Source organism: Heptranchias perlo, chromosome 30 (assembly GCF_035084215.1).
Source record: "Heptranchias perlo isolate sHepPer1 chromosome 30, sHepPer1.hap1, whole genome shotgun sequence".
Classification (NCBI taxonomy): Eukaryota; Metazoa; Chordata; class Chondrichthyes; order Hexanchiformes; family Hexanchidae; genus Heptranchias; species Heptranchias perlo.
The window spans coordinates 10,676,499-10,695,330 of record NC_090354.1 but is presented as its reverse complement, the minus strand read 5'-3'; the positions used below and the strand labels follow the sequence as shown (position 1 = coordinate 10,695,330).

The 18,832-nt window shown below is 39.7% G+C and overlaps 2 protein-coding genes and 1 long non-coding RNA gene across 4 annotated transcripts in view; 1 reads left to right on the top strand and 2 right to left on the bottom strand.

The window, feature by feature from the left end:
* Positions 1-1,876: 1,876 nt before the first annotated feature.
* Positions 1,877-2,846, bottom strand: LOC137300114 (heat shock protein beta-11-like). The gene has a single exon (XM_067969204.1). It carries the CDS (start codon positions 2,759-2,761, stop codon positions 2,099-2,101), a length of 663 nt encoding a protein of 220 aa, XP_067825305.1. The 5' UTR covers positions 2,762-2,846; the 3' UTR covers positions 1,877-2,098.
* A 5,512-nt stretch (positions 2,847-8,358) lies between these two features.
* On the bottom strand, positions 8,359-12,698 carry LOC137299898 (uncharacterized). Its single transcript, XR_010958005.1, has 4 exons — positions 12,684-12,698; positions 11,856-11,961; positions 10,940-10,962; positions 8,359-8,595 (listed from the first exon to the last, which is right to left on the bottom strand). It is a non-coding gene; the product is annotated as an uncharacterized lncRNA (long non-coding RNA).
* kat2a (K(lysine) acetyltransferase 2A) overlaps positions 12,216-18,832 on the top strand; it is a 35,299-nt gene continuing 28,682 nt past the window's right edge. For both annotated transcript variants that reach the window (XR_010958004.1, XM_067968876.1), the window contains exons 1-3: positions 12,216-12,478; positions 17,612-17,735; positions 18,465-18,610. Coding sequence is in view for 1 of the 2 variants with exons in the window: in XM_067968876.1 (XP_067824977.1) it covers positions 12,245-12,478; positions 17,612-17,735; positions 18,465-18,610 (504 nt within the window). In the remaining variant the exon portion in view is untranslated. The remainder of the gene's footprint in view (positions 12,479-17,611; positions 17,736-18,464; positions 18,611-18,832) is intronic.

Below are 18,832 nucleotides of genomic sequence, written 5' to 3'. Positions count from 1 at the left end.
ATCCAATGCCCTCTTTGCTAGCCTCCCATCCCATGAACTGCAACTTGTTCATCACTCAGCCATGTTTTTTTTTATTCGTTCATGGGATGTGGGCGTGGCTGGCAAGGCCGGCATTTATTGCCCATCCCTAATTGCCCTTGAGAAGGTGGTGGTGAGCTGCCTTCTTGAACCGCTGCAGTCCGTGTGGTGAAGGTTCTCCCACAGTGCTGTTAGGGAGTTCCAGGATTATGACCCAGCGACGATGAAGGAACGGCGATATATTTCCAAGTCTGGATGGTGTGTGACTTAAATTATTTTTTTTTATTCACTCACTCACTGGCTGGGCTAAAAAAAAAATCTGTGTGCTTTTATTATCATAATTACCCCAAAAGGTTTCAATGAGATTCATTAACAGTTTGTAAAAATCCAATTTTGCCTGTGGCTGCACTGTCTTCATTGATTGTGAAATATAAAGTAAGGCTCAACTGATTGCTGACACAGCAGTTTCAGAATGGGGTACTGGTTAGGTTGGTAGGTACATAGACAGAAGCAAGTGTATGCAGCTTTGATGTAAGTCTCATTTTGTTCACTCACCATTGGACTGCCTTTATTATTACACTTAAGTGTCACTGAAATACCTGGAAGATCATTCATTTCCTTATGTACAATCCTAAATTTGCTGGCTACTGTCTAGACTCACTCAGATCACAAGTGGTTTCATCCTCCATTCGCCTCTTAATTTTCATGTTTTCTTTCTGTGAAACATCGTAAAATACCTCAATGTAAAAAAAGACAAGAGTTGATAGAATGGAAGTGTATCTCTCTCTCAGGTCTGACTCTGGTCCCTCTGCCCATCATTACTGTTCAGATTAGCAAAGGGAAATGACTTCCGCTTGTGCTTTTAATGTGTTACTCTCACAGGATCCATTAACCCCATGTGTCCTGTACATGAAAGAATCACCATGCACTGCAAATGAGCAAGACGACATTCTCAGGGGTCTGAGCTAATTTCTTTTGAGTCATGTGAACAGAGCAGGAGTATCGTGCTGTGAGTGTCTGGCTGCTTGTGGTATCACTTCAGATTCTGGAAATATGAGGCAGCCATTTGGGAACTGAGCACACAGCAAGAGCCCAAAACTCTTTTTATTTCAGTCAGTGCCCAATTCAGAAACAATTTTTCTGAAAAATTTCTGCAGATATGTAAGAGTTTGACCAACAAATCAGGGGTGTCTTACAAGTTACAACCTAATGTTCCACTCTGAGTGGTATGTAGGATGAGATTAACCCATTGATGCTTATTCCTCTGTTACCTAAACTCTCCCATTACAACATCCAGCTGTATTTTAAGCATCTCAAATGTTGTTCCCTCGACATCCCTGCCTGACAGGTTCTTGCAAATGTTATTCATTCTCTGAATGAAGAAGTTCTTCTATCCTGATATCGGTTTTAAATTTACTTTTTACTGATTTAAATTCATGTCCCACTGGTCCTATATTCCTGGTTTACCTTTAAATAATATTTTAGGTATATGTTCTATATGTTCTCTACATCATTTAATATTTAATATGCAATTGATGAAAGTTGGTAGCTATGTTCTCCTTTCTTTTGAGAATTTAATGTGCTTACCTTGCACAGATTCCTGACCAGAGTTCAGTGTAACTACAAACTTCTTTCAATTGTGGGGTCAAGATCTACGTTGAACAGGTAACCCAAGAGAAAAAGGTCACAATCATTCACTACCAGGAAGGAATATTTTACGTTTGGGGTTGGGTACAAATTTTGGAAGCAAGCTCCAGTTGCTGTTCATTGTGAGAATACTCCTGGAGTATGATGGCCTGAATGGCCCTCCTTTGTGCTGTAAAATTCAATGAAACACCTGTAGCCATAGACACGTATGCACAATAATTTCATTTTAATAACTTGACAAATAAAATCATAGACTGTTACTGTTCTCAAAGTTTCATTGTCATTATATACAGAAAAATAATCTAGTTATCCATAGTAACGGGAGAGTGAACAATTTCAAATTTTCAGAACTATGGCATCAATTTCTGAGAAGTTCACTTCTGGCAATATTTAATTATTCTTTCTAACTATAAAAATTCATTGTAAACGAGTCTTAAGAGTTCTCTTTTGTTTCAGCCTCTTTCTTGTTCTCCTCATCCTTTCCACTCTCCTGTTTCTGTGCCTCTTTGCCAGGATTTAGCCGGGGAGTGGTTGTTGTATCAGAGGTGATGTTGATGGGAACGGTTCGTTCATTCACAGCTGGCAGTGCCAGGCGTGGGGCTTGAACCTTTAACCGACCGTCCTGTGACAAACAGCAGTTAAGTGCCTGAGCATCGACATCTTCTGGCAGCTGAAATTCTCTCCTGAACTCTTCATATTTGTAGCTATAACAGCCGCTCCCATCATCATTTTTCTTCTCATGTTTTCCTGTCACCAGCACTTTTCTTCCAAGTACTTTCACCTTCAGTTCTTCTGGGGAGAATCGCTGGACATCCAGGGACAGAAAAAAGCCATCTCCAACCTGGCCCTCGGATTGTCTTTTACCTTCTTTATTGTTATCAGGTTTGATGCTCTGATTTCTTGGTCTTTCCTCCCAAAATTCTTTGGCGAGCTCCTCAAGAACTTGATTCATGAAGTTCATGCTCTTTCTCGCTTCTTCCACCTGTTGCCACCTGTTGCATTCAAATGGCTCAAAGACTGTGTGTGGAACAGGCCACAATGTGTACACAGGCTGCTGGCACAGACGTGAAGCGTGGAAAGCCCGACAGCTCAGCATTCTCTCTGCCTCTTCTATCACTTCTCTCAAACCCGACTGATGTGAACTCCCAGTCTTCAGTCCCTGATCTGCTGCAACACTCAGAACACACGCCTTATATATTCTACTCCCAGAAATCCAGACACTTCCAGAATTAGCTAAACATTACTGGGTTTATGACACGTGAGCAGAAAATAACTATGATACCTCAGCCTTGCCCTAAACAAGAATGACTCGGCTTACTGACACATCGGCATAATTTTAGAAACTTCTGGAATTATATTGTTACAGTGACGTTACGGTTGAGTAGCAGCCAACAATTTTGTGCTGATATTGTGTTACATGTTATGAAATAGTAAATAGTCTTAATTTCTGGTGGTTTATTGGACGATGAATTGTGCAAATGAAATACACTATAGTTATCTGTTAATGTGCCCGGTGCAGTGGAAATGTTTAAAAGGCTGCTTGCAAGGATGTGAAGGTCTGAAGGGATGACCATACTCTGCTTCTTTAGAGTTCTAGGTAGTATCTCTGCTGTGACAGCCAGGACACACAGCTCTTACACTCTCCCACCTCAGGTCCAAATACTTGGCAATTTCTGTAACTGCATAATTATGCCACACAGGGATGATTGTTGACCTCAGCCCTCAACAACCATTCCAGACCCTTGATGAATTTACCCTGATAGCATTTTGCTCATTCTTAGTGCCTGACTATTTATTCCGCTGTACAGGAACAGCAGTAAGTCAGAAATAGACCAGCATTAGTCACGTCAGATCAAATGTTCCAAAATGGTTTAAACTGTCATTTGTAAAGATTATAAGCATTACACTTATTTCTATATCACTTCATGAAAATTAAGTCAATGCTGCTGAATAGTGGTATGTTGTCAAATATGATCACATTGTCCCAGTTTTCTTTAAATCCATTAACTGTACAATATTGTATTACATGTTCTAAAACAGTAATTAGTCATAGAATCGTTACAGCACATAAGGAGCCCATTCGGCCCATCAAGCCTGTGCTGGCTCTTTGTAAGAGTGATCCAGTTAGTCGTATACCCCTGCTCTTTCCCCGTAGTCCTGCAAATTTTTTCCCTTCAAATATTTATTCAATTCCTTTTTGAAAGCCACGATTGAATCTGCATCCATCACCCTTTCAGGCAGTGCACTCCAGATTATAACTACTCACTGCATAATCTTATTTTCTGGTGATTTATTAGACGATAAATCATGCAAATAAACGACACTATAGTTATCTGTAAATCAGCTGTCTCTTTGAGTTATTCTGTTGATTATTTTAACTTTTCTTGTCACTGGTCAGCATCAAAGCACAATTATTACTTTCTTAAGTATTTGCATTTTTCATGTCCCTGAATCATGACATTTCATTTTGGGTAATTTATCTGCTTGATTGAGTAATTTTTACAAACCCTGGTTGAAAATCAAGACAGCAAAACAGGTCAGTCTGAATTAAAAATCTTGCTATTAAGAACTTTGCAGTCCTCTGGCCTTAACAATGACTTTAGTAACTTCAGACCTTAACTATGGGGCCCACTTTCTTTACAGCAGGGGGATGCTGCTGGATTCTGTTCTGCTTTGCCAGCTTTTCTGTTTCCATTTAAAACCTGCCATATCCCACCTCCATTGCCCAACCACCTCAGCTATTCACACATTTTCTGTGTTTCCTAAATGTCTTTAATTTATTTATTATGCTTCTTCCTATCGTATCATTTTAATATTACAGCCACTTGTTTTCCTTTAAAACACCTAACAGGCAATTTTACTTACTCTCTCGTATGTTTGTTTTCTCCTCTACTCTTTGTTCTGTTCCTTTTAAAATGCCGTTCATCTTTTACTTGAAGGGTTCGGCCTGAAACACTAACTTGTTGTTGATTGACCTGCTAAGTTTTCCCCCATATTTTCATTTTAGGAGATTTAAGAGGGTGGCTAGGATACCAGCAAAGAAAAGCTGAAGCTGTAACCACACAAATGGCACTTTTATGTGCCAAAGATAACAGGGTGAAATTCCTTGAGTACCATTCCTCGGCAGGAAGTGTAGTGGGGTGAGACATCCAGTCGCTCGTCTGGCCAAGCGTTGATCCTGCCCCAAATCCTTGAAAAAAGGTCATTAACACAAAGGATGTAGTTGCCCATTAAGTGCTCCCTGGGCATCTGCCATGAGTCAAAGATATCAGAACAGCTTTCTTTCCAAAGACAAATCACAGCAATTCAGAAACCTACCAATCTAATATTGAAGTTGCTGCTTCGATCATTTTGGATCATTTGCTATTAGGAATACGGCATTGAGATCATTTCCACTGGGAAGAGACCCAGTGGAACTGGGTTCTACCCTGTCCAGGGTCCACCACCATCTTACCCACCCAGCCCCAAGAATTTCAGGGCCTATCCCAGTGTCAAAATGAAAGGGTGAAATCAATCTCAAACTTTTAAAATTCTTCAACAACATTCTTATTGAACCAATAGCAGTGGATGCTAATTTATTTTTTAAGTCAAATCAATAATTTTTGGAAAATCTGAAGTATATTCCTGAGATATGCAGCAGGCTAAGAACAAAACTTGTATATTACTGGCCTTCTACATAAAGTCAGACCACTGTATTAACAATGTGTTGAATAGATTATTCACCGGTAACTTGCTGCTAGTGTGTGTGGGGGGGGGGGGGCGGGGAACATATGACTATTGTGTCAATGCATAATGTAATAGAACCCCTTGATAGAGATCTGGGGGTCCTGACTGACAATAAAATGATCGGTGGCAGTGAGTAAAATAAATCAGATACTGGGATGTATTAAAAAGGTCAATATTGAGATGTATTGAAAGGTCAATATTGAGCTAAAATAGTGAGGTACTCCTACCACTTTATAAGTCATTAGTGTAACCGCACTTATAATACTATGTACTGTTCTGGTCGCCTCAATACAAAAAGTATATTGTAGCAATTGGAAGGATATAGTGGAAAGAAACCAGAATGATTGAAGGGATGGATTATGAGGAGCTATTATGTTAATTGGGCATGTTCTCATTGAAGCAGAGAAGGTTGAGATGATAATTGTTGTTCTTAGGATTGATAAGGGGCTGGATAATGTAGGATACGACAAGCTATTTCACCTTCTCCAGGACAGTAGCACCAGAGAACACCACCTGCGCCTGAAGAGGGGTAAGTTTAAAACTAATCTGTGGAAACAATGTAAGTGGTCAATCTATGAAACAGATGCCTTAGGGAGACGGTGGAAAGTTAGTATTGATTCGTTCAAATGCAAATTAGAGGAAATAACATTTTGGGATACAGGAGTCAGTTAACACGTATGTTGGAAGTGTCCTACGCTTGGGTGGATAAAGGTGACTTTGGACCTAGGTTCCCAAAACTCTCCACCATTGGAGTTTTCCTCGTGATTTCTGGGTCTGTTGTCGAATATTGATTGCTATGATTAGTCAACAATTCCATTATCTTTGTATCTTGTGCTTAGATGGATTAGGGTCTTTTTTCACCTAGCAATTCCCATATTCCTCAAATCCTTTGTAATTGTAAGCTTTCTTTTTTATTCTCTTCACTTTCCGCCGGCCTTCTTTTCTGCACACATGTCCATTTGTAACTAAAATGACAGTATTCAGTATGTTTTCCATGTAAGAGTTGACAGTGCTATCCTGGACCTCTGCTGATATTTGCAAACTTATATGTCTCAGTTTGACTTCATCAGAACCACTTGATTGAATTTAAGACATGTGATTTGCTGCTAGCTATTATTCTAGTTAGTGTACAAGGAACAATTGAATAACTCATTCAATAGGACAAAAAAAAGGCATCAATAAGTAACCGAGTGGTGTTTATCAGTCTTCATTTGATAATGATTTTTTTGTATTAGAGAATTGTACAAGTGAAAAAAAGACCACTTTTTAAACCGCCAAGCTGTTGAATGTGAAGTTATTTCCCCCCCCCAGCTTGTAAATCAAGCAGTACAGAGACCCAGGTGCACCAGATCCCCACTTAATGCACTGAAGAAACCATTTTTATGCAGAAAGCCAACTGAAACACAATTTATGTACTGGATGAGGCTCAATTGTAATCAAACGTTTCTCTTCTAGTACTTACCCAGTCACTGTAAAATGGGATAATGCAAGGAAGTATTTTGGAAGTTATAGTAGTTTGATCAGAGCCCCACTTACCTGGTCAGACCTGTTATTGGGGATTCTACTGCCCACCAACTAACCTCTATACTGAAAAATACAGGTCGCTATTAAGAATCAATCTGCCTATCCATTACATAGTGTCAGTTCATTGCTAAAGTGCCTCAGACTATGACTGTTTGCATTTTTGGCAACATTTGTAATAAAGCAGTTATCCTCTACCCACACAACGCATAAGAGCAGTAGTCTTAGAGACCATAAAGATGCTTTCTATAAAAAATGGTTTCTAGGCTGGACACCCAACAGCTGAAAACCTCCAAGTCTCATGAGTAGCTAGAAGATATGCTCAGGAGCAGAGGTCTTTTGCAAATCAGATGCTTCAAATGCTGCTGGCAGCTATTTGTGAGCAAACACCAGCTGTTCAGAACATCCTATTGCAAAGCTGATAGCAGTAATGTAAAGGGAGCAAAAATGTGTTGTTGCTGGACAGGAAGTAATGCTGCTAGTGAAGTACTGGTGGGGGAGGAAGAAAGAGAAAGTGTTGGAGATCGGAATACATGAAAGGAAAAATGACAACAATGTCTCATAGCTACAAATAAGAGTAGGAATGAATCTGATCACAAAACATTCATCTCCAACTAGTCAGAGGATGGTCCATTACATGTTCAAGTACCATGCCTGCATTGCTAGACATGTAATCCAGTCCCTATTTTGTTGCCATATTATTTTTATTATAAATTCCTACATCCACAACTGCCCAAGTAAATTTGTCACACTGTAATTACACCCTCCTGCCTATCTGGGAGCTTCAAAGACATTTACACAAGCAGTATCCATTATAAATATGGAAATAGGAATTTATAATGCAAAAGTTAACAGATTAAGATTTTTTAAATTATTGGACAGAAATGATTCAGGAAATTAGTAAACATTGCAAGGTGGACCTTTATCACCCATAATAATGAAGAACCATTCAGTAACTTTCAAAGGGGAACTGGATATTTCCATGAAAAGGAACAATTTGCAGAGCTATGAGAAAAAGCAGGGGAATTGGATAGCTCTTCCAAACAGCCAACACCAGGCATGATGGGCTGAATGACCTCTTTCTGTACTGTATAATTTTAACCCCTTTGGCAGATAGTAGAAATTTCCCACATTCTGACCTTGGTATAACAGTACCCTAAGCACAGGAATGAAGACAAACAATACAAATATACTGAACTTAATCTTCCTTGGGCTGCAAGGATGATTCACACCAGACAAGAGACTGGTATCAATGGGCTGTGCAATGTGGTGTTGTATGAAAATTCTGGTAGATAATAATCAGAATGTCAAATAATACAAGTGCAGCAAATGGAGATTCTGTTACATATCATGAATAACAAGAACTTCAGTATTTTGTTTAGACTAAAATAGTAAAAGTAAGTTAACTTTGGAATCACTGCCTAGATTTAAAAAAAACTTTCAAAACATTGTTAATAATTTTATTTTATAACAAATCAAAAACTGCATAAAACACACGCATAACAAAGTTCAGTAACTGATAAATGAACATGTGGGCCCTAAAATACGAAAGCTTGAAAATCTTCCATTGACCACTGATGAAGCTGAACCTTAAAACAACCAGCAGCCACCGTGGCCTCGATGCTCTTCAGTAGTGGGCCTCACTTTGACCTCGCCCTCATCTTCCTCCGCTTGCGCTTCAATCTGTTTAGGAATAGAAAAAGTTTAAAATGAACCACAAACCGCCAAATGCATTTGCTGAAATTAATGCAGTGGCATACAAACAGTAAATGCAATGTTTGAATTCTTACTAGACAAAGATATGTAATCTTGCATAGCGTGGAAGAATTTCCCCTTCTCCCCTCTACATTTTTGTATTACATTCCTTCTGCACAAGCCACCATTCACTAACCAAAGAGTAAATGTTTCATGTCTGGGTGTTTGAGCTGACTACTGTGAAGTGCTGGGATAGAGCTTGCATTGCCCCACTGACATTTCCCTCTATGTATACATGGATATTAAAATTGCTATGTCCCATCAACATTCCTTATGGAAATTTTAACATTACTTGCGTCCACATCTATGTGAGGTCTGTAGATTGGAACTGTAATAGGGTTTGCCCTTTGTTTGTCAGTCACAAAAGCCTGGGATTCTATGCAATTCCTTATTAATAAGCTTGGCTATGCATACAGTGCTGTATGGCATAATGCCACCTAGTATTACTGGCAGAACTAATGTGCACCTGACTGTTCAAATTAAACCGGCTTGAAATAGCAAATGATTCTCACATCCATCAATCTTCCAGTTTTAAAATGGAATGGAAACTTCCCACTCAATTATTATTTTGTCACTGCATTAAAATTATGTGTAAACAGACTGATGAACCCACAATGTAAGAGCTGCCAAGTCATGAACATTATGGTAAACCCACAAGATTTATAAGAACTACCATAATACTTAAGGGCTATGCTATTTGTATAATGCCAGTAGTTGAGATGCAAGTTATTTTTATGCATACACAAACATATAAAGTTTTAAGTGGCTCCCTCCTTCTGTGGAGGTGGATTAGCACCCAACAGTCTAATGTTGTGGTATGACACACACTAATGCTGTGCATGTTAAAGATTCACTAAAACCACACAGGATATGGAAGCAGATTGTGGGTTTACTCGTTTTTGACAAAGCTAAGCAAAACATAAATGTTGCAAAGTCACTGAGAAAGTAGGAAAAATTTATAACAGTTGTTTGTTTTCAGCCCTGCCCAGTTTGTGGTTATACTGCATTTCCTAGGTAGCATACGATAGTGACAGGCACGACTGGCTCATCTTTACAACTCTGACTTGCAAGATGGAGAAAAGTCAAGGATGTTTTTGACTACCACCTTATCTGACATAATTCATAGCATTTATCATCTTTTGAATGGAAGATCACTTGAAAGAAGGCTGGGTTGACTAATGTAGGATCACTTCTCCAATTAAATCGAAGATAGCAATTTTAAAAAAGAATGTACGTGTTGAATGAGAATGTTAAAACTTACAAAAGGAAGAAAAACTCTCATGCACTAGGTACATCTTAACCATGCACTACATCATTGGGGAAACTGCTTTCTTACATTAAAAAGTGCACAGCAGGGTGGATGTATTGGGCATGATACTTCATCCGAACACACCGAAAACATTAACCTCTTTCAGGTTCTGACTGGCCCTGAGCTACCAGCCTGGTGTCCTTATTTCAGATAAGAATATTCAGCTCTTCTTTGAAGTTTGTTTTATTATGGGGTACTGCTGCTATTCCACTGTAGAAAAAAATTATGTAACTTGTCCAGTTTTAGCTTTGTAGCAGTAATTTTATGTCACAAGTCTTACTTGATGCAAATGTTGAAGTTCTGTTGTTGCCTCCAAGGCTTGAGGGAGGAGGCAAGCCACATTCAAACAAAGGCTTACTGTGATTTGTTCAGTTTGGTTTATGGCTGGCAGTTATTTAAATTCAACAAGCCCTGGCAAATTTGAGGGGTTCAAACTGTTGAGTTGAAACTTTCAAAGAAGCAGGTTAGGCCAGTTATATATAATGGCTTTTTTGCTAAAAAAAAAAGTTTCTACGAAGGCGCACGAGATTCTGTAATTAAAGCAATCTACACAACGTTTTCGGCTTGTTATCCCAGGCTCGGTCAGAAATTTACCTAAATATTGGGGCCAGTGAAGATACTCTCATGACCATAGGAGAGTAATCTAGGACACAGAAGGAGGGCAGAAAAGTCTCCAAACAAAGACCCACCCCCTACTGCCTGGAAAGCAAATAAACTAAAGAGGAATCAAAAAAAAAGAGCATGAGACAGCACAGCAAGCCAGGAAATAAGCTCAGCAAAACCAACAGAACAAGACATTACCTTAAATTTCAATTCTCAAAAAGGAACTGAATTAGGGAGAAAATAGGTAGTCAAGAATATGTTTGGGATTGAAGTAAAATATTGGAAACCATCCCTCAATTCACCAGCTGAAATGTAATCCACCAATTTTAATTAAATTTTTTTAAAGAGGTTTATACAGACCTGCGCATCCTTTTCTTCCTCCACTGGAGATAAAAAGAGAAAAAAAGACCATTAGGGATTTTGTAATTTTTTTCTAGCAACAATGACAGATTTGCTCTTACATGTTTTATTTCAATGTGTCAGACAGCCAAGTGCACAATTTACTGTAACTCACTAATATACAGCAGTTCCAAATCAGACAAAGATATGTTCAATAAAATGCAAGCCAATTGGGATTGCAATCACCCTTCTCCCTTATAAAATTACCAATCCGTGTTGATCTCAATCCTCCTTATCCGATGTGCCTGCCCTGTTCCCATATCCCCTTAAACCGTTTATCTAATCTCTTAAATTTTAAGATGGTTTCTGCTTCTACTCTGGTTGTGCATTCCTCACAATCTGATGTAAAGAGGTTTCTCTTGCTCTCTGTCCTAAATCTCTTGTATCTATGGCCCCATAACCAGCACTATTAAATCACCCCACAATCTCCTCTGGTACTAACAAAACCAGCGGTTTTGGTAAAGGGTCCACACCTGAAATACTAACTTTTTGTTCTCCACACAGATGCTGGCTGATCGAGTTTTACCAAGCACAGATTTTTTTTTTTTGATAACCGAGTTCTATTACCTGCAGTTAAGCTTTTGCATTTTCTTCACATCCAGGTGTTTGGATTTTTAAATAGGATGCAATCCAGCCCAACATGTGCGCAGGAATGTTCCAATAAAATTACAACTGCGTTCCCTTCTACAAACCCCAGTGTAGAGGCGGGGAAAAGGCTGCTGGCCGACCGCGTGCTGGAGAGGCCCAATTCCCCCAGCATGGTTGCGGCCTTCGAAAGAAACACGCGAGGCGGAGAAAGTCTCTTCATTAGCACCTGAATTTAAATATATACTTAATATATTATATTCGGGTCGATTCTTTCTCCCCCCACACTCACCTTGGCTCTCATGGTTTATGAGCTGAGACCAGCTCTCTGCCTCGCCTCTCGTGTTAAGATGTCGCTTGTACTGGACTGCAATGTGCGCATGCGCCTCAATGCCAACCTTAAAAAAAAATACAACTCCCATGATGCCATTCGGCTGGAAATTAAATTAAAAAGCTCACCAAACCCGTTATTTCTCGCCCATCACTACAGATTAAGATCTGTTTAACTATTCTGATCTTTTTAAGTTTAAATTAGTTGTTGAATTGATGCGCGTTTGACATCGTATCCCCTTCATGAAAGATGGGGGGGGTGAGAGTGAGACTACATTTCCCAATATGCACCTCGCGTCGCGCCGGCGCAGTGGCGGCCCTGGCGGTTTCCATGGCAGAGGGGGCACGGTGATGGCGGAGGCAGCGCAAGCCTCGCAGGCCCGGGCTCAGCCGCAGTATCAGTCCCAGGCCGCGGCCTCTCCCTCGCCCGCCGCCGCCGCCGCCGCCCCGGCCCCTAGCCCGGCCGACCCCGCCCGTCCCGGCGCTAGCAGCAGCCAGCAACGCTCAGTCCAGCGCAAAGCTCAGGTCCGCGCTTTCCCTCGGGCCAAGAAATTGGAGAAACTCGGGGTTTTCTCAGCGTGTAAGGTAAGAGCAGAGCCGCGGCGTAGGAGTAAGTGTCCGCCGGATCAAGGGGGGGGTGCAGAAGGGCCAGAATCCTCGTCTGCGTCTCTAGGTTTAGGTTAAGTCGCTTTTTCACTGTATTTCCTTAAACTAGGCGACATCAAATTTATTTTAGGAATGAAATGTGTTCATGTGGAGAATGAAAAGCACCGCATCCTTCCCCCATTACCTGCTGTCTCTCCTACAATAAAATCATTCTTAACCCTCCACACGCATTGTCTAGGATCAGACATGAAGAATTGTCACGGGCGAGACATGGTGCCTGTGGAATTGCATTCAGAAGAGGGCAGAACATTGGCAAAAAAAAATTGCTTTTAAAATTGTGATATGCTCGAGAGGCTCTCAGCGAATAGGTGAGAGCACCGATGCACTATGAATAGACAAAGCACTTAGTAGGTGATGTTATGCCTCTCAATTATCAACCTCAACAACAATTAAAAAGCACCTTTTTAATATAGTAAATTGCACAAAGGTGCCACCTTCAGAGGTGAAAACTGATCCTGAGCAGAAGATTTGGGAGGTGACCAAAGCATTAGTCGGAGGTAGATTTTAGAGGAGAATTAAAAATCGGGGACAGAGACAACATGAAAGAGAAGTTTAGGAAGAGTTTGAGCACGCAGCCTGATGCATACCACTAAAGGTGAATCACGGATGTGGGTGGATGCAATGAGAATTGGAAGAGCAGAGGGCACCTACTGGCATAAGGGTTGAATGAAACTGCGGAGAGCCGGTATTGGTGATGGATAGGATGTGGGGTTTGAAGCTGTACTGAGGGTCAAATGCAACAGTGTCAAATTCAGCCTGAGTGAGTAGGCAGGGAGGGAGATAAAACCAGGAGTTCAGGTGTGGTATTTTTGACAGGGGCCGAACAAAATGATTTTGGTCTTGTTGATGTTAAGGGAGAGAAAATTTTAGCTTATCCATGACTTGACTAGCAGTCTGGATCAATGCTTGACTGTGAGCAACAAATGAAGAAAATCAGGGTTGCTTTATTTTGCATATAGTGTCATGAATCTTCAAATACCCCCCCATGTGTAGCTTTCTAAAACTTTTTAATTAAGTGTTTTTCTCCAATATAATTTTTCTTTTACAGATAGATATTTTAAATGCATTTTTTTTTTAAAAATTCCAAATTTCTACAGTGCTTGGGAGCAGTCTATTGTTAGCAGTCAGGGAGGGAGGAAGAAAAGATGCACGGCTCCTTAGAAAGCATGAGAGATATAAAGAACAACTGTGGGGGGCATGTGGTGAAAAGCAATGAGACAAGAAATTATGGCACAAGAAAAATTACTTCTGAGATAGAAACGACAATACCCACCAGTGATGGCAGGGAATTGTCATTATGGATTTTTTTTTTACAATAAATATGTCAATTGCAGTTTACTACATTTTTAAATGTTAAAAGGTCCTTCTGAGCAATGACAGATATTAGTAAATTATACACCACATTTCATTTAAATAAAATTTCCTTTGATACCAGATTAAACCCTGTGCTAGGTTGGATGCAGGATTTTAATTAACAGTAGTAGATAATCTAAAAGAAAGAAACATAGTAACATAGAAAATAGGAGCAGGAGTAGACCATTCGGCCCTTCAAGCCTGCTCCGCCATTCAATATGATCATGGCTGATCTTCTATCTCAATACTGTATTCCCGCTCTCTCCCCATACCCCTTGATGCCTTTTGTGTCTCGAACTTGCATTCATATAGTGCCTTTCACAAATTCAGACTGCCCCAAAGTGCTTCACAGCCAATGAAGTACTTTTAAAGTGTAGTCACTGTTGTAATGCAGGGAAACATGGCAGTCAATTTATGCACAGCAAAGTCCCACAAACAACAATGAGATAATCTGCTTTTTGTGATCTTGGTTGAGACATAAATGTTGGTCAGGAGGGAGAGGAGAAAGAGTAGTGAAATTTTCAAAAATTTAACGTGTTTTAAAATTTTAAAATGCCTAAATGAGGAATTCTTACATTAGTATCGATAGGTTTAGTTTCCTATATTTCATTAGAGCATTAAAAGAAACCAAACTGTATGTTTTAAGAGGGGGCAGAGTGACTTCACGAGAGAGGAACAGAGCAGGATGGCCAGAGAGACTATTGGGAAAGAGTGCAATGGGGACCGCTGAAGATACTCAGTGGAAGAGGAATGGAAATGGGAGTGACCAGCAAAATTCCATGGGATTGGCCACAGAATCTCCTCAGAGTAGAGCAGAATGGCGAGCAGCCACAATTCTCTTGGGAAAAGAGCAGAGCGGGAAAGGAAAGGGAAGCAGCAAGAGTTAGTGGAATGGAGTGATGTGTTGGCAGAAAGACCTGAAAGATCACATTTGGAGGATGGGAAACCTACATTTTTTGGGGCAGCTTGGAGGACATAAAAGTAGAAATTAAATGCAGGAAAGTGTGTCTGAAATTGTGACAGTAGGACAAGATTGAAATTAACCTACAAAATTAGGACTGTTGAGAGTTATTGGTTGCACCAAAATAAATACATACAGGATATGTCTACCAATGAATTGCAAGAGAGGCTATTGAATTTATAACTCGTAGAAAAAAACGTTTGTTGAAGTAACTGTTGTGTTAGTATACTATGGTCGTGATATATTGCAAATTAGTTTCAACTGATTTTCCTGAGGTGGAAAACATAAATAGTCTGCGTTTTTCTTGCAGTTTAAAATAAATACAACAGATGTTTAGAATAGATGTGCTCTGGTCAGCACTGTGGTGTGATAAATATGTCCAATAGGCTGACCATAACTCCTTTTTGTCTTTATGAATTATTCAATCAGGCCCCCTTATAGAGCTATTTATTATGTTATATACTGTTGGTCACAGCACTATTTCTATTTAGCAGTTATTGCTGAAATCTGTGTCTCTTGTGTCAAATAAACCTGCACAAAAGCAGCGCTTTTAAATTGAATTATTATCTTAAATTCCCCCCCCCAGACATTTGTCGTGTGTAATATATATGGTATGTTCAGACCATTCCAAGAGTTACTACAGGGTGATTTTATATCTTATAAATAATTAATACTGTTTTTATAACATAAGTCATCTGAACCTAAAGTGAAATATAGAATAAGTAGATGTGTGTTTAAGAAGACATTGAGAAATTCAGATAACATCCAAAATTGCAAGAGCTTTGTTCTCATAGATTTATCACCTTCTCAGTCCTGAGAAGTGTTACATCTTTGAAATATACTCTTACTGGTTATTAATTTTATATGAGGACTTTATGGGCTAATAAATGAAGGTCAGCACGGATGTTAAAGGAACATCGTGTTTGACTAACTTGATTTGAGTTCTTTGAAGTAACGGAGAGGGTTGATGAGAGTAGTGCGATTGATGTGTATATGGACTTTCAAAAGGCATTTGATAAAGTGCTACATAATAGACTTGTTAGCAAAATTAAAGCCCATGGGATTAAAGGGACAGAGGCAGTGTGGATACAAAATTGGAGCTAAGGGACAGAAAGTAGTGGTGAACAGTTGTTTTTCAGATCAGAGGAAGTATACAGTGGTGTTCCCCAGGGGTCAGTATTAGAACCACTGTTCTTTTTGAGATGTATTAATAACTTGGACTTGGGTTATAGAGGGTATAATTTCAAAGTTTGCAGATGACACGAAACGCAGAAATGTGGTAAACAATGTGGAGGATAGTAACAGATTACAGGAGGGCAAAGAAATGAGCAGACATATGGCACATACAATTTAACACAGAGAAATGTGAAGTGATACATTTTGGTAGGGAGAATGAGGAGAGGCAATATAAACTAAATGGTACAATTTTAAAGGGAGAGCAGGAACAGAGAGACCTTTGGGTGTATGTACACAAATCTTTGAAGGTGGCAGGACAAGTTAAGAAGGATGTTAAAGCATGGGATCCTGGGCTTTATTAATAAAAGCATAGAGTACAAAAGCAAGGAAGTTATGCTAAACCTTTAAAACACTGGTTCGGCCTCACCTGGAGTATTGTGTTCAATTCTGGGCACCACACTTTAGGAAGGATGTCAAGGCCTCAGACAGTGTGCAGAAGAGATTTACTAGAATTGTACCAGGGATGAGAGACTTCAGTTATGTGGAGAGACTGGAGAAGCTGGGGTTGTTTTCAGAGCAGAGAATATTAAGAGGAGATTTGATAGAGGTGTTCAAAATCATGAATGGTTTTAATAGAGTAAATAAGGAGAAACTGTTTCCAGTGGCAGAAGTGTTGGTAACCAGAGGACACAGATTTAAAGTGATTGGCAAAAGAACCTGAGGTGACATGAGGAAACATTTTTTTACACAGCGAGTTGCTATGATCTGGAATGCACTGCCTGAAAGGGCGGTGGTAGCAGATTCAATAGTAACTTTCAAAAGGGAATTGGATAAATACCTGAAAGGAAAAAAATTAAAGGGGTGTGGGGAAAGAGCAGGGGGTTGTGACTAATTGGATAGCTCTTTCAAAAAGCTAGCACAGGCAGTGCTGTACCATACTATGATATTGTCAGCTGTTCTTCAGCAGTTGGCTTTGAAAGAAATGGTAAGTTCCTTAATTGAAATACACGATTTGAACTGAAGTATTATTGTACTGTGTGATTTGAACTTGTGTTTCATTTTGTGCCTGCTACTGAGAAAAGCACACCTCTTGTTCATTTTTGTAACAATTCACATATCAGAATCCCAGCTCGTCTAGGCTGATCACAGGCCTTATACAATTATAGTAGTCATTCATGAATATAAATGTACCAACATTATATAAACAAATAAACATATAAATATATTCAGAAATCCTGAATCTGAACTTGGGGCTATAATTACCTAGAGTTTAGCTGAAAAATAGAAAGTACTGTTTACCAGAGTAGCTATGAATACTTCACTCAATTGCAGTAAATAACACCCATAAATTGGTTAATTTATATCAGTTGATTCTTCTGTGACAGACAAAAATAAATAATGTATATTTTTATGTCTTGTACTGCATATATTTCCTACTATTCCATTGCTCACCTTCCTGCATTTCTTTTAATAAAAAGACCACCTACTGAATAAAATCTATATGGTTAATACAGCTAATATGGTTGTTATTTTAAGCATTCATTTATATAATTTCTCTCTAGGCTAATGATACCTGTAAATGCAATGGCTGGAAAAATCCCAACCCTCCTACAGCCCCAAGGATGGATATTCAGCAGCCAGCTGCCAGCCTGAGCGAGCCCTGTCGCAGTTGCGGACACACGTTGGGTAACTATTTTTGTAGAATGAGATTTTATTGTGATGCTTAAGACATGTTACGGGAACTGCATGGTTCAGCAATTTAGCATACTGTCCACTTATTTCTGGGACCAGGGTTTAACTCCAGCCCAGTGTGATGGCCTTCTCTCCTTCAGATGTAAGTGCAATGAGTTTGCGTCAGCTGAAACTAGTTCATAGTGCGCATGGGTCCACAGTGCATAACTGTCCAAAATTCAGCACAATTAGCACTAAATTGCTGGCTTCCCTCATAGAGGCAAACAAGGGTGACTGGTGTGAAAAGTGGAAGTGGTGCTTCTGGGGGAAGGGGAGTCGTCTTCCAAGGCTGGTGTTTGCCATGGAATGAGGTCCAGGCAGTGATTTTCCCCAGTGTGGTGAGTAACCTACCTTGCTTGTGCCATCAGAAAGGAGATGAAAATTGATGCTAGGGGCTTTCCCATAGGGAGAGAGTGGGATCAGTAGAAGATGTGCTTGTAGGCTTATTATTGGTTAGTTGTAAAGGAGCATTGTGAGATTTTGAGGAGATCACCCGCTTTGTTCAGTCAAATAAGGAGTAATTTTGGATGTGCTTGTGCAACACTCCATGGCCTGACTTACTTTAAGGAGTTAATGTAAAAATAAGATCTTGTTTTAAAATAACTTGAGTAGCGAACCTAACAAATGACCTTTTTTAACTCTGATGCTCACATTTGTAATGTTTTTGTTATGTTTGACCATTAGCGGACCATGTTTCGCACTTGGATAATGTCTCAGAAGATGAAATTAACAGGCTGCTTGGGATGGTGGTGGATGTGGAGAATCTATTCATGTCAGTTCACAAAGAGGAGGACACTGACACAAAACAAGTCTATTTCTATCTTTTCAAGGTAAGTCTATGTGGGAAAGATACACTCTGGTTGATCTAACTTGTACAATCTAGGAAATTGGAGCAATAGTTTTGTATTTTCTGCGTTATTTGGAGCAAATATTTGCTAAGCATTGATTGGTTAAGCCTGAGACAGTTCCTTCCACTACGAATGCAAACTGCATGTACAGGAGATGTTGCAATGATAATAGTGCATTGCGGGGCTCGACTTACGAATGTGAGA